Here is a 14,363-nt window from a genome sequence, read left to right as displayed (position 1 = left end):
CAGGGAGGGATCAAGTCCCAGGGGCGGGGCGGGTAGGCTGGCGGCTGCCCCCCAATAACAGGTGCACATTCCTGGGCGCCTCGTCACTTCCCCTGCGCTGGCTGTCCTGGTGGCTCACCCAAGCGGACTCACTGAGCGACGCGGGCGGGCTATGACCCCAGGGGCGCTGCTGCTGCTGCTGCTGCTGGGGGCGTTGGGGGCGCCATTCGCCCCGGGTAAGTCTGGGCCTCAAAGGGGCAGTGACAGGGCCAGAGGTCGTGGCCGGGCATCAGGGCTTCACTCAGTTCTCTCCTCCTCCAGGCGCCCGCGGCTCGGAGGCGGAGGGCCGACTCCGCGAGAAACTTTTCTCGGGCTATGATAGCTCGGTGAGGCCGGCGCGGGAGGTGGGAGACCGCGTCGGGGTCAGCATTGGTCTCAGCCTAGCGCAATTAATCAGCCTGGTGAGGGCGCACGCGGGGAGTTGAGGTCTGGCCCACTAGCCGGCTGTGGGGCGTGGCTTTAGGCAGGGCGGGACCCAGGGACCACTGTGGGCGGGGTCCGGGGCGAGGCCAGGCTGGGTGACTGACGGGCCGTTAGTAGAGAGTGGGTCGAAATCGGACCAATGGACAAGCTGTGGGCGTGGCTGCTGGACGGGCCAGGATGGGGCCGGGCAGGATGATGAACGGGCCTGTGGGCAGATCTCAAAGTGGAGCTGGGGCCGATGGACAGGCCGGAGAGCGGACCTTGGGGCGGGGTCATAGGCTGGGGCGGACCTTGGTGCCGGACAGGGTCAATAAACAACAGCAGGCAGAGATTCACTCCGGCCGGGGCCGGGACTGGTAGATGAACTGGCTGGCTGTACGGCCAGCAGGAAGTTTACGAGATAGAGGCGGAGCTTAAGCCAACGCAGTTTATAGGAGGTGGGGCTTGAACCCTAGAGGGTGCGACTCAGAAAAAGAGGGGAGTTTCCAGGGAGAGTTTACCCACCGAGCCCCTCATTTATCTACACTGACATCATATCTACCCTTTAAACTTTTCCCTTCTAGAACGAGAAGGATGAGGAGATGAGCACAAAGGTCTACTTAGACCTGGTACGGAGACCCCCGCAGGGTGGGAAAGGGCGGGCGTCCCGCTGCCTTTACAATTTCCTCGAATGTCCCGCCCAGTAAAGATTTTTTTTTTTTTTTTTTTTGCATCACGGCCTCAGAAAACACATTTATAACTGAAACAGAAGCTTCAGGAAACAATACCTATCTTTACTATGGGAGCTGCATTCCATGCATTTTTCATTCTAAATTTTTTTTTTTTAACACTGGTTTGGGGCCACTCATTTGATTCCGGACCTATGAAAAGGGTCGTTAACTGCAGTTTGAAAACCACTGTTTTAGAGGCTAGCGTGCAACTCCCTCGTTTTTACAGAAAGAAGAAATTGGGGCCCGATGAGAGAGAAGGGGAAATTAGTTGATAGGGTCCCAAAGAGTGCAGGTGGCGTCTTAAACAGAGCCCCGGCCTCCAGAACCACAGACCATGCCTGCGCGGCTCTCCTCCCTTGCATTCCCTGCCCGGACTTCCTTCGCACATCCCAAGACTCCATCCAGCCTCCAGCCCCAGACGGCCCCTCAGCCTCTGCTTCCCTAGGAGTGGACTGACTACAGGCTGAGCTGGGACCCTGAGGAGCACGAGGGCATCGATTCACTTCGCATCACTGCCGAATCCGTATGGCTACCAGACGTGGTGCTCCTAAACAAGTAAGGATGTTCCCAAAGTCTGGGAGGTGGGGCAGGGCCTCTGGAGGGGCGCGGCCTCCGGAGGGAGGGGCCTGATCCCAGATAAGAAAATTCTTTCCCTGCAGCAACGACGGAAATTTTGATGTTGCTCTGGACATCAGCGTCGTGGTGTCCTCCGACGGCTCCGTGCGCTGGCAGCCCCCGGGCATCTATCGCAGCAGCTGCAGCATCCAGGTGTCCGGGCCCCACCCGGGAAGCTCAAGGCGCTCCTAGAGACCCTCACTCAGATATCCCTCCTCCATTATCCCCATGACCCTCACGTCTCTCTTACCCTTCTGGTTTTCCGTTGAGTTTCATCTTCTCTGTCCACTTTCATTGACTTTCAGTCTTCCTCAGTGACCGCCCCCCTCCATTGTCCATGACCTCCCCGCATAACCTTCTTATTCCTCTGTGACTCCACTTCTCTGCGATCTCCCCCTGGTGATCCCTATCTCCCTGGTGCACCATATCCTCTGACCCCTGTCTGCCCTGTGACCTCCCCAGCTCCCCCAGCCCTGACCAGCTCTCTGGCAGCTCTAGTGACTCTCCACTCCATCCAGGTCACCTACTTCCCCTTTGACTGGCAGAACTGCACCATGGTGTTCAGTTCCTATAGCTATGACAGCTCAGAAGTCAGTCTGCAGACCGGCTTGGGTCCCGATGGGCAGGAGCGGCAGGAAGTGCACATTCATGAAGGCACCTTTATTGGTGAGTGGGCATGGCTCCCATGTCCATGGGCTTTATGATTTCCAGTTTCTAACAGGCTGATAAATATACTCCCTCAGTGAGTCCCTGTGAGTTCAGCAAGATAGGTGTAACTGTCTATATTTTGTGGTTATGGAAATTGAGACTTGCTCAAATTTATTAGAGATGGGCTGTCCAGCCCAGGGACCATATCTAGCCCCTTATTACATCAGTCCCTCCTGCTCTAGGATGTGGCAGAGAAAGCCATATCTGGGAATTCCCTGGCGGTCCAGTGGTTAGGACTCCACACTTTCACTGCTGAGGGCCCGGGTTCAATCCCTCATTGGGGAACTAAGATCCCACGAGCAGCGCGGTGGCGCAGTGAGGCAAAAAAAAAAAAGAAAGAAAAAGAAAAGAAAGCCGTATATCTGGCACCAACAAAGACAGGTTCCACATCTGTGTCACCTTCTCTTCTCCCCCGCCTCCGCCACCCAAGAGAATGGTCAATGGGAGATTATTCACAAGCCTTCTCGGCTAATCCAGCCTCCAGTGGATCCTAGGGGAGGCGGGGAAAGACGGCGTGAAGCAGTCACCTTCTACCTCATCATTCGCCGGAAGCCTCTCTTTTACCTGGTCAACGTCATTGCCCCATGCATCCTCATCACTCTTCTGGCCATCTTCGTCTTCTACCTGCCACCAGATGCAGGTAAGAGGGGAAGAGGCCCAGCACTCCTTCTTACCAATAGCTCCGGTTCTTGCTCTTCACCCATAATACAGGGAAGGTTTTCCTGCCAACTCAAGCCTTCATGAACTGTGCTTCAGCAATCTCACCCAGGTTTTCCTTTCAGGAAGAGCCTTTGCCTCTGCATCCAGATTTCCCCTCCAACCTCAAGCTCTACCTCCCCTCTGCTGCTCACTTCTCTGCACCCAGTAACTTCTGAGCTCTTCCCTTCAGAATCCTAGGATCTCATCCTTGGAACTGCCACTCCTCTGACCAACAAACTCCCAGGCTTAGCTAACGCTTCCTTTCCCTTTCCGCATTCCTAGCATCCTCCCTCCCCCACTTGTCAAATGCCGCCTACTAGTCCCTTAACCTCCTATGTCCCTTGAAAATAATAGCCAACATTTCTCTAGGAGACAGCACAATATGCTAACAGAGTAACCTTGGGCAAATTCCTTAATCTCTTAGTGTCCTGATCTGGAAATAGGACAGTCGTTGTCCCTCCCACGTAGGACTATTTTGAGGATTAACTGAGTTAATAGAACTATGCCTGGTACTCTGTAAGCTTTGTGTAAGTGTAGGTATAGTCTTTTCTAATTTTGAGCACTTGCTATAAGATAATACAAATAATGTGTTACATATATTAACTCAGTTCTAATCTTCACAACTCTGTGAGGTAAGTACTGAATTGTCTTCCCGTTTCACAGAGGCTAAGTGACTTTAAGTCATTCACCTGACATTACACAGGGAGAGGCAGTGTTGCTATTCCAACCCTGCTTAGTACTAGTCTGATCCAGAGACTGATATCTTAAACTCTCATATTCAAAGATACTTTACTGGGAGTTCTCTGGTAGGCTAGTGGTTAGGATTCTGGGCTTTCACTGCTGTGGCCTGAAAAACAAAACAAAACAAACAAAAAGCACACGCTTTCCTTCTCTCTGTAATCAAGCCCTCTCTCAGTCTAGGGAAGGAGAGTGATGCATCTCTAGAACACACTTCCACATGTAACTTCTCCTTCTTCCTGGAGCAAGGCAAATCTTGGAACCCAATATTACAGGACTAAAGTAGAACAGACCATAATAGTTATTTATTTCAATGCCTTCCATGAAGTTTGCAGCGCCTGTTGTATGCCACAGTAATAACCAGCCACCTGGTATATTCTTACATACTTGGTTTCATTTTTAGATCCTTCGATTTGCTATATAGTTCCTGCTACAGGGGTTGGTCCATTCATTCATTTAACAATACTTGTTGAACATCTGTAATGTGCAAGGCACTGGGAATACATCAGTGAATAAAACAGACAAAAATCCCTGCTCTCATGGAGTTTATATTCTAGTGGGGGAGACAGTCAGTAAACATAATAAACCCATTGGATAGTATATTATTATTTTTTTATTAATTTATTAATTTATTTATTTAGGCTGCGTTTGGCCTTTGTTGCTGCGCGGGGCTTTCTCTAGTTGTGGTGAACAGGGGCTACTTTCGTTGCAGTGCACGGGCTTCTCATTGCGGTGGCTCCTCTTGTTGTGGAACACGGAATCTAGGCGCGTGGGCTTCAGTAGTTGTGGCACGCGGGCTCTAGAGCACAAGCTCAGTAGTTGTGGCGCGCGGGCTTAGTTGCTCCGCGGTATGTGGGATCTTCCCGGACCAGGGCTCGAACCCGCATCCCCTGCATTGGCAGGCGGATTCCTAACCACTGTGCCACCAGGGAAGTCCTAGATAGTATATTAGGAGAGGTCAATTCCTAAGAAGGAAAAATAGGAAAAGGGTTTGGGGAGGATGAGAATGGGGGTAGGGGGTTGCAATTTATTTATTTATTTAAACAATTTTATTGAAATATAGTTGATTTACAATGTTGTGTTTCATTTCTGCTGTACAGCAAAGTGACTCATTTACAGATACATATATTTTTTCATATTCTTTTCCGCTATGGTTTATCACAGGGGTTGCAATTTAAAAATAGGATGGTCAGTGAATGCCTCACTAAAAAGGGAATGTTTGATCAATATTTGAACAAAGACTTGAAGGAAGTGAGAGAATGACCCTGGTAGATATCTGGGGGAAGAAATTACCAGGAGGAGTTAACAGTGAATGCAAAGGCTCTGAGGTGGGCATGTGCCTTGCATATTCAAGAAATAGCCAACGTAACTGAATGAAGTAAGCAAGAGAGAAAACAGTATGAGATGTAGTCAGAGAGCTAATGGGAAGGCCTTGTAGACTTCAGTAAGGACTTTTATGCTAAAGGCGATGGGAAGCCACTGGAGTGATATGATCTGATTTACATTTTAAGGGGATCAATCCGGCTGCTCTGTTGAGAACAGTCAGCAGGGGGGCAAAGGATGAAGCAAAGAGGAGGCCTTTATAATAACTCAGATCTGAGGTAATGGTGGCTGGTACCAGGATGGTAGTGGTAAATGTGATAAGTCATCAGTTTCAGGATATATTTTGAAGATAGAGCCAATAGGGTTTGGTATGGATTGGATATGGGATGAGAGAGAGGAGAGCTGAGAATGACTCAAAGGGATTTGGCCTGAGCCACAGGAAAGGTCGAGTTGTCATTTATGAACTGAGGCAGACTATGTGGGGAGTCGGTGGTGAGGGAATTAAGTTTTGGACATGTTAAGTTCGAGATGTCTAGTGGACACCCAAATGGAGAGGTTAAGTAGGTAGGTGGATACAAGTGTGGAATTTAGGGGAATCAGTCCAGGTTGGAGGTATAAATGTAGGAGTTATTTGCATGCAGTTGGCCCTTCCAAAAGCCTGTCCTTGAGTGGGCTGGAAACACGGTCACTGATTATGCCAGGGAGATTGCTTTCTGGCAAAGCCTAATCCTTCCGCCTTCCCCTCTGTCCCCCAAGGAGAGAAGATGGGGCTCTCGATCTTTGCCCTGCTGACCCTTACTGTGTTCCTGCTGCTGCTGGCAGACAAAGTGCCTGAGACCTCCCTGTCTGTCCCCATCATTATCAAATACCTCATGTTTACCATGGTCCTCGTCACCTTCTCAGTCATCCTTAGCGTCGTAGTCCTCAACCTGCACCATCGCTCACCCCACACCCACCAAATGCCCCTTTGGGTCCGTCAGGTAAGAAGATCTCCTTTCCAACCTGTGTTAACTCTCAATCCTAGTATTTGGCTTTTTGTCCAGGTATCGCTCCTCCCTCCCACCGACTTCAACCTTCCCTTTCACAGACCTGAGGGAGAACTACAACTCCTGGTAGAGTGTCAAAGTGCCAAGGTCTTTGGGTGTTGAAATGTTGCCCAATTAATTTTATCCTCCCATCATTAACATTGCGTAGATCCCAGACTCTCTTCATCAATACTGCCCATCGTGGGTCCCAAGGAAGCATTCTAAGGGTTAGGTACTATCAGGGTGGAAGCCCTCAGAACTTTTCTTTCCGGTCAGGATGCCTCCTAACCCACTTAAGAACTCTTGGGCTGTGTAGTTGCATTTCATCTGTGGGACGCATGCACGCATGCGCAGGAATGGGCACGTGCCGTGGGGGTGGTTGGCGGCTTCCCTTCTGGTCTGAGAGCATAAGAGCCCCCTCCAATACGCCTCTTCTTCTACTCTGCAGATCTTTATCCACAAACTCCCTCCGTATCTGGGTCTGAAGAGACCCAAACCTGAGAGAGACCAGATACCGGAGCCACCTCCTATACCTCTCAGGGATTCTCCAGGAAGTGGCTGGGGTCGGGGAACAGATGAATATTTCATCCGCAAGCCACCAAATGATTTTCTCTTCCCCAAACCCAACAGGTAGTATCTACTCCCCATCGCCCACGTGGAAGGGAGAGGGAGAACTACACTTCCCAGGAGACTGTGCGGAGGCAGGCGTCCTAAGCTCCCGGAGGATGTCGTGGTTGAGCATCATGGGACTTGTAGTATCCCTTCTGTTGCCCACTTTGCGGGGAGGTGGGAACTAAAGGGAATAGGAGGAATTGCGGAAGGCTAGAGAGGTCGCCGCTGTCGGAGAGAACCTGAAGTGCTCTCTCACGTTTTGAAACCTGGATGGGCGTTGGAGGAGGGAGTTGGGGCGGGGCCTAGAGCACCCGCGCAGGCCGTCTTTGCGCCCCGGTCGTGGCCAAACAGACTCGCCTCTTCCAGGTTCCAGCCTGAACTGTCTGCCCCAGACCTGCGGCGATTTACCGATGGTCCAAACCGGGCTGTGGGCCTGCCTCCCGAGCTACGGGAGGTCGTTTCCTCAATCAGCTACATCGCTCAACAGCTGCAGGAACAGGAGGCCCACGACGCGGTGAGTCCAAAGAGAGTGGGCCAAGGCAAGGCCTGGGAGGCCTTGGCTCCACCCACAAACTTAGGCTCCGCCCCCAGCACTCGATTTTATTTCTGATTGGAAGTTTGCCTCACTTGGTCCCGCCCCCTGGTTTCCGACTTGTTCTTTACTCACCTCCGTCGCCCGCAGTTTCGCTCTCTGCTATTCTGCGGGCCCGCCCTTGACTCAAAGCCGTGGTAGGAGGACCTGGGTGCGGTACAGGGCCTTGGGGCCGCCTTCCCTGGGGGTCTGGAGCTCAGGAACAGTTTCCTCTTCCTACCCCCAGCTGAAGGAGGACTGGCAGTTTGTGGCCATGGTGGTGGACCGCCTCTTCCTGTGGACCTTCATCATCTTCACGAGCGTCGGGACCCTCGTCATCTTTCTGGACGCCACGTACCACTTGCCCCCTCCCGACCCCTTTCCTTGAGGACGAGAGGGCCGAGACCGAGGTTCTCGGCCAGTTGAATTGAGAGTTTGGTAGTACTCTCAAGTCCCATCCCTTTCTGCATCTTAACTCCTTCACTAGGAGTCCAATCCTCTCATCATTTCGTTTCTAGGGAGGAAGCCCAAGTGGGACTGGGCAGATGGGGGCCTTGGGCCCACCTGAAATGCACTATCCGATTATTTACTCTTTGGCTTCTTGAAGAAGCTCCATTGGATATTCACATCTAGGTTGGCAATGAATGGAACAAAGAACAAGAACTAGATTGTAAGCCTTCTGAGGGCAGGAACTATGTCTGTTCACTGTAATATCCCCAGCACCTAGCACAGATCCTAACCTATACAGCCAGTACCTCTGGTTGAATGAATAGGGAAATTTTTTTTCTGTAAGGAAGTACACTAAGTAATAGTGTTTATGTTTGCATGTTGGGACTAGTGGTCGTTTTTTCTTTGTTTTTACCTTTCTGTAGTTTATTGTATTTTGTAATATGTATTATCTTTAGGATAAAAAAAAGGTTATTTCTAAAAGGATGCATTTGTAATGAGGATAAAAAAAAGCACACTGCAAAAACCTTAAGTTCCAGCTTTGGTGCTCAAACTTTGGACAAGCTACTAAACTGCCCTGTGCCTCAGTTTCCCCATCTGTAAAATGAAGCTAATAATAATATCTGCTCCCTAGTCTGAGGATCATATGAGAAGATGAGAACAAAAGCATTATACAGTATACATCAGAGGTTACAAACTGGTGTGTTTCATTTGGCCCATGTTGTTGGCCAGCAGAATTTAAAATTTGAATTGGTTTGCTACTTTTAAAATGTGGATATTTCACAGAGAAATTTGGATTTCTGGCTTCTCTTGAAACTTTTTAAGAACTACAGTAGCACCAGGTCTGATTCCCCTGTTGGCAGCAACCTGCTAGAGCTGATTAGTGGCTGCCCACTCTGGTCAAGGTATTTGTATCAGAATTCCTCCAAGGCCCCACCCACCTAACCACTCATTTTACTTGCCCATGCCTGCATAACCCTAGACAAAATACAGGGGAGGGGAGGAGGGACAGTGAGTTGAAGCCCGTGGGAGGCCAGGAGTGGAACAAGAAAGGGTGTTGGTGTCTCTTATGACCATCACACACTTTGTGCCTGTTTCCTTTCAGTTTGGAGAAAGGGCTTCATCTGGGAGATGAAGATCTTGTGCCCAGCAGGCTCTGTGAACTGGACTGCGTTAATGTTTCTGCCTGGAGGTCAGAGCAAAGTCAGCTTTAGCCTAGTGGCTGCAGCAATTACAGTGAAGTACCTAGGGTCAACAGGCTCTCACGCCTACTCAATTGCTGGAAGTTGGTGTCCTAAGAGGGAGAATAGGGCTACAACTTGTAGGGATCCCTGTGGAACAAGGTTAGCATGTCCCTGTCCAGCCAGACCCACCAGCCACGCCAATAATTGCACCTGGCATCCCACTGCGGAGCACAGTTCGTTTGTCTTGTTGGTTTATTGGCCTAGAGAGTTGGACACACACACAAATGCGGAGATAAATATTGGTCAGTTTCTCTAAATCTGGGTCCTCACTACGTATAGAGCTAGAGTCTGTAGAATTCTAAATCTTGCGTGCTGTGGCACAGAACCAGTGGCCTTCCCACTCCACCGTCACCCTTCTTCCCAGGGAACATGGGGAAAGAGGGCACAAACTGACAAGACTTAATAATTTTCAAAAGACAAAATTGCAAAATCCCAAATTTCCAACATGTGAAATTCACAATATTCAAGTTCCCCAACTCCGATACATGTATTTTAATCGCCATTTCGCCACAATCTCCTTTGTTGCCCAGAACCACCAAATTCTGGAAACTATTTTCCTAAATCATATTTTCAAAAAAATAAATGTCTACATTCTCAGTTCTCCCAAAATGTCCATGGTTTTAGAATTTTGACCTGTTCTGAAATTCAAATTCCCTGGTCCATCCTCAACCCCTTCCATCTCTGTGCCTTTTTGCCTCAGAGGAGTGCAGGTTAAGGATATAGGGGGACTGTTATCGCATCTGCCCCCTGCCTCCAAGGCCTTCCTCAGTCTCTCTTGTGGTTCCGCTGTGTATATATATATATATATATATATATATATATATATATATATATATATATTTTATATATATAATTTGTGTGTAGATATATATGTATTCTTTATTATGTACTTTTATTCGCAGTTTTTCTAAAGTGCCAGAAACAAGATTTGTGGGGATTTTTTTTGTGATTTTTTTTTTTTTTTTTTCATTTTTCCCCGTTTTAAACTTTTCTCCCCCTTAAAAATTGGAACTCGGTATGGTACATTCAGTAGGAAACTCTTCACTCGGACTGTGGCCAAGACCAAGAAAAGTGCAAAGAGACAGAGGAGGAGTGAAGGAGCGACACTCCTCCGTGGTTAACATTCAGGGAGCCTGTCGAAAACCTCCCCTTTCCGTATGCTGGGAGGGCGAGAAAAGGCAGGAGGTTGGTCCTGTCCCTCCCCCCAAACCCCCTCCCTCCAAAAGCCATGATCTTGCCCTTTCAGCATCAGTTGAGAGGGCAGCCATCTTGGCCCCAAAAAAACAGTAGCTGAGAAAAAGGCTGCCATTTTGATGACAACTTTTCCCCTTTTTAAACTGCACTCCTCTAATTCCCATTTTTCAAATTTGCTCCCCCAAACTGGCTCTCCCCTCGTGAGCTGTTTTTTTTTTTTCTGGGGGGGGAGGTGGGTGGATGGAAAATGTTCATCCAATCACAGAGTGGGGAGGCCCAGTTATCAAAGAGAATTAGGAGCAAACATTTCTTCAACTCCCCCACTGGAAGGAAACATAGGGACCCCTGACCAGGGTTAACTAGTGCAAATTAGGGATTAGGGACTTATAAGGTCCCTGTACCCCATCCCTAGGCTGGGATCTTTGGGCGTGGGGAACTGAGTCAAAGATGGGGTGTAAGGTGCTATTTTGCAGGGAAAGTTGGTGGGGATACCCCAAAGCCCACCAAGGGAGTAGGATGGTTCACCAAAAACCATCTGGAGTGATTGGTGAGGGAAGTGATACTGGGGGAAAAAAGGAGGTTAAGGTAAGGATGGGAGGTCATGTGCAAATCTTGGGCTTACCCACCCATCCAACCCCCATCCATTTTTCTGGCTATTTGGTCTAGTCTGGGAGAAACCATCGGGAAAAAAAACAGGGAGAAAGTAGATTCCCTTCCCCATCCCATATAGAGCTCCTCCCTCCTGGCCCCCAAATCTGGTTTAGCCCAGAAGAGGCCATATGTAGAGGCAGGAAGAGGTGCAATCTACCTACTTCTTTTGCCTTGGAAGAGTCTGGGGCTCACGAGATTTGAGGGTCAAAGTAGGGCTGAGATTGGTGCTGCCCTGGGCTGGGAAAGTACTCAGCCATGGAACAGATAGGTAGCCCTCCCCCCAGCACCTCCTTGACCTGGATGGGAGAGGCCATCTCCAGAGTCTAGGAGTATAAGGAGGAATATGGAAGATCCAAAGGCATGGAAGCCAAGGAAGGGATGGCATCTTAATGTGAAGGAAATGGGCACAGAAACCCACCGCTGGGGAGAATGGAATCCAAAGCCATACTCCCAGGTGAGTAAGTGTCAGGTATCACAATGGTCTGGTCCAGGCCCTGGGCCACAAAGGATGGAATGTGCTGGGAAGCATCTGGGCAAGGGCTTAGAGAAAGCTTCAGAACGAGGGGGGAACATTAGGTGAGAGAGATGGTTTCCCCCTAGGTTTACGAATCAGGGGGGCGGGTTAGACATTCAGAGCTGGTGGGGGCTATGAGTAGAGATTCATTTAAGTATATTGCTCAGTTGCCCCAAGGGCTGGAGAAGGGATGGGAGCTGGCCCTGCCCCTCACGGAGGCCATTCCCTGGAGGAGAACTGAGAGGGGAACCACCAAAGATCCCTTCCCAGGTGGTGGGAAAACTACAATCTCACACAAAGCAGCCTGACCCCTGAGCTCCAGAGGCCCCCAAGTCCCTGCACAAGAGTGTGGAGGGGCTCCCAAGGGGCAGGGAGGCCAGGGAGCTGGTAGTGGCGGGGGTTCAGGGAGGGTGGCATCTGGTGAAAGGGGGGATCTGGGCCCAGAGCTCACCCCACATCTCCCTTCTGGGTTCTTTCAACCCCTGCCCTTTCCCCTTCTCCCTTAGGGGGGACTGGTGGAGGGAGAGTTGGGGGCGGTGGAGTTGGAGGGGTAGGGGGTGCTGCTTGAGGGTTGACTGCGTAGCCAAAGACCCCTGGTAGGAAGGGAAGGGCCCCCCCACCCTTCTCATCAGGTAGGACCATGTTAAGAGCAACTGGGAGAGCGGCCAAGTTGCTGAAGTTGTAAGGGTAGGCGGCAAGAAGCTGGGGCCCATAGACGAGTGGGTAGGGCTCAGGGTAGAAGGTGACTTTGGCAGCCCCCATCCCCTCCATCCGGTCCCCCCGCCCAGCCCCCACTGGCCCCTCACTCCCAGCTTTTCCCCTGCCACTGCCAGATTCCCGGCCGCTCCCGATCAGAGCCAGTGGAAATTCCTGCACAGGTGGGTATGCATAGGTACCCCCTCCTGCCACCACTGAGGGCTCCTCCCCCCCTGAGATGACAGGGTCCTGGAGCGAGGCGGTTTTGGAAGCTTCCTCAGCAGCAGCGCTCCCGCCACCCGCCTCCCCGCTGGATGAGGAGACTTGCATCTCTTGGGGAGCCTCCTCCTTGACGTCCCCGGCTCGGGTGCCAACGCAGCCCTTGGAGTAGGCAATGACAGGCGTGGGGGTACCCCCGGGCCGCTCGGCAGCATGCCTCTGCCCGTGGCGGCTCAGGGCGGCTGCCGTCTTGCACACCTTGGCGCAGTGAGGGCAGGCGAAGCGGGTGGAAGGCTTCCGTCCAGCCCGAGAGTTGTGGGAGCCCCCGCCGTGGGCCTCCTGGTGCTTGCGCAGCTTCCTCAGGGTGGCAAATGTCTGGGCACAGTCCCCGCAGCGGTGCCTCCGCTCGCCACGGGCACGCCCTGCGGGGCCCTCGGCCGCCGGGGTCTCCTCCCAGCTCCTCCGTTCCAGCTTCTGTCTCCAGCGAGGCGGCCGGCGGCCTCTGGGCATCCCGCCGCCCCCGCTGCTGCCCGGGCCTGCGGCTCCAGCCTTGCGTTTGGGCTTGTACGAGTAGTAGGGCCTCCAGAGCTGGTCCTCCCCGCCAGCCTTCGACTCCTCCTCGTCCTCCTCATCCTCCTCGTCCTCCTCCTCGTCCTCCTCTTCATCCTCCTCCTCGCTCTCCTCCATCTCCTCTCCGCTCAGCTCCCCGGGACGCAGGTCAGTTTCTGAGATGCGGCGCTTGACAATAGCCTCCTCACCGATTCGTACAGTGATCTGACACAGTGGAGGTGGAGCCTGCAGCTGAGAGGGACCCCGGACAGGCCCTGCAGGGGGACCCCCGCCCCCGCCAAGCCCACCAGCTGGCTTGGCCGTGTAGGTCAGAGTCCTTGTGGCCCGTGGGTTCCGGCCCTTGGCCTCCTCCGTGGCTGTGGCTGGGCTGCCGGCTGGGGCTGGGCTGGCTGGGGCAGCTGCAGGCACAGGGGGAGGAGGTGGGTACTCACGTTTTTTGGGGGGCCGTGGCGGAGCAGTGTAAGTGATGACTGAGGCAGCTTGGGCCCCCCCTGTGCTGGCCGGCCCACTCCCTGCTCCACCACTGGTGCTACCCCCGTGTACAATGACAGAGGGAGCTGGGTGCGCAAAAGTGATGACAGACGGTGGGGGGCCAGGCTCTGGGGCAGGTGGGGGTCCGGGTGGTGGGCTGGCCGGCATTGCCGCAGGGGCCGGAGTGTTGAGGCTCGGAGAAAGGGGGGCCTCGGGGGCTCCCTGGCTGTAGGTCTTGTAGGGCCGCTTGGCCGCCCGCATGGGGAGCAGGCGGTACAGCTTGAGGGTATTGAGCTTGGGCTTATAGCCTCCATTGGGCGTCTTCTCACTGGCTAGGAGGCCCGGGCTAATGCCATGGAAGGCTCGCTGGTGGGTCTTCAGGTTATAGTAGGTGACAAAGGTCTCCCAGCAGAAGATGCACTGGTACCTGGGCCAGGATGGCATGGAACAGGGCAGGGCCAGAGCCAGTTGAGTCAGGGGCCGTGAAGCTACGGCCTCAGCTTCCCACGTCCTCTCCTGCCTCCACTCAGACCTTGAACTGCCCCAGCCATTTGCTCACCCTCCTTAAAGGCTGCTTGTCTCACCCTGCCAGCCTCAGAAAGGACACCAGTCCCAGTACAGTGCCCCCCACTGGCTGTGAGATGCCAGGCCTCAGCTGTTCGTCTGTGAACTGGGAATAATCACACACCTTGCCTACCTCCCAAAGCCTTCTTCTGAAGCTCACATGACAGAAGGGGGAAATGTCTTATGAACAGGGGTGCATTACAGCTGTTGCTGGACATGCCTGAGCTCCCTAGTCCTGTCCCATGAAGCAACTTTCTCTTCCTCGGTCTCTTCCACATCACCAAGCCAGGACGTGACACCTGGAGGTGCTAATAAACATCAGCGGAAGGA

The 14,363-nt window shown here is 52.3% G+C and overlaps 2 protein-coding genes across 10 annotated transcripts in view; one reads left to right on the top strand and one right to left on the bottom strand.

Moving 5' to 3' along the window:
- Positions 1 to 103: 103 nt before the first annotated feature.
- On the top strand, positions 104 to 8,396 carry CHRNB1 (cholinergic receptor nicotinic beta 1 subunit). Of its 5 annotated transcripts, XM_033848149.2 has the most exons (11): positions 104 to 215; positions 301 to 440; positions 1,026 to 1,070; positions 1,618 to 1,727; positions 1,832 to 1,940; positions 2,306 to 2,453; positions 2,926 to 3,135; positions 6,012 to 6,235; positions 6,729 to 6,910; positions 7,259 to 7,406; positions 7,711 to 8,396. In XM_033848149.2, the coding sequence occupies exons 1-11, from the start codon at positions 152 to 154 to the stop codon at positions 7,849 to 7,851; spliced, it is 1,521 nt and encodes a 506-aa protein (XP_033704040.1). In that variant the 5' UTR covers positions 104 to 151; the 3' UTR covers positions 7,852 to 8,396. The 5 variants fall into 5 exon arrangements, 4 of the variants coding, with proteins under 4 accessions (XP_033704040.1, XP_073653572.1, XP_073653574.1 ...); XR_012328564.1 differs by lacking the exon at positions 7,711 to 8,396 and having other exon boundaries at positions 6,729 to 7,013; positions 7,259 to 7,276; XM_073797471.1 differs by lacking the exon at positions 2,926 to 3,135.
- ZBTB4 (zinc finger and BTB domain containing 4) overlaps positions 2,925 to 14,363 on the bottom strand; it is a 23,537-nt gene continuing 12,098 nt past the window's right edge. For 3 of the 5 annotated variants that reach the window (XM_033848145.2, XM_033848142.2, XM_033848144.2), the window contains one exon: positions 9,324 to 13,896. In XM_033848145.2, the coding sequence (XP_033704036.1) occupies positions 11,961 to 13,896 (1,936 nt within the window). In that variant the 3' untranslated portion in view covers positions 9,324 to 11,960. Of the gene's footprint in view, positions 4,898 to 7,249; positions 13,897 to 14,363 lie in introns of those variants that run through there. The other 2 variants (XR_012328562.1, XR_012328563.1) reach the window with 2 other exon arrangements.

This window comes from Tursiops truncatus, chromosome 20 (genome assembly GCF_011762595.2).
Source record: "Tursiops truncatus isolate mTurTru1 chromosome 20, mTurTru1.mat.Y, whole genome shotgun sequence".
NCBI classification, from domain to species: Eukaryota; Metazoa; Chordata; class Mammalia; order Artiodactyla; family Delphinidae; genus Tursiops; species Tursiops truncatus.
Note: the sequence above shows the minus strand (reverse complement) of the source record. Positions and strands in the feature narration are given on the sequence as shown.

What these genes read in the sequence shown, in the direction of transcription:
- CHRNB1 (XM_033848149.2), top strand. Translation starts at nt 152, where the DNA reads ATGACCCCAGGGGCGCTGCTGCTGCTGCTGCTGCTGGGGGCGTTGGGG. An exon ending in GGGGGCGCCATTCGCCCCGG is followed by an intron (nt 216 to 300) that starts GTAAGTCTGGGC and finishes CTCCTCCTCCAG; the next exon opens with GCGCCCGCGGCTCGGAGGCG. An exon ending in GACGTGGTGCTCCTAAACAA is followed by an intron (nt 1,728 to 1,831) that starts GTAAGGATGTTC and finishes CTTTCCCTGCAG; the next exon opens with CAACGACGGAAATTTTGATG.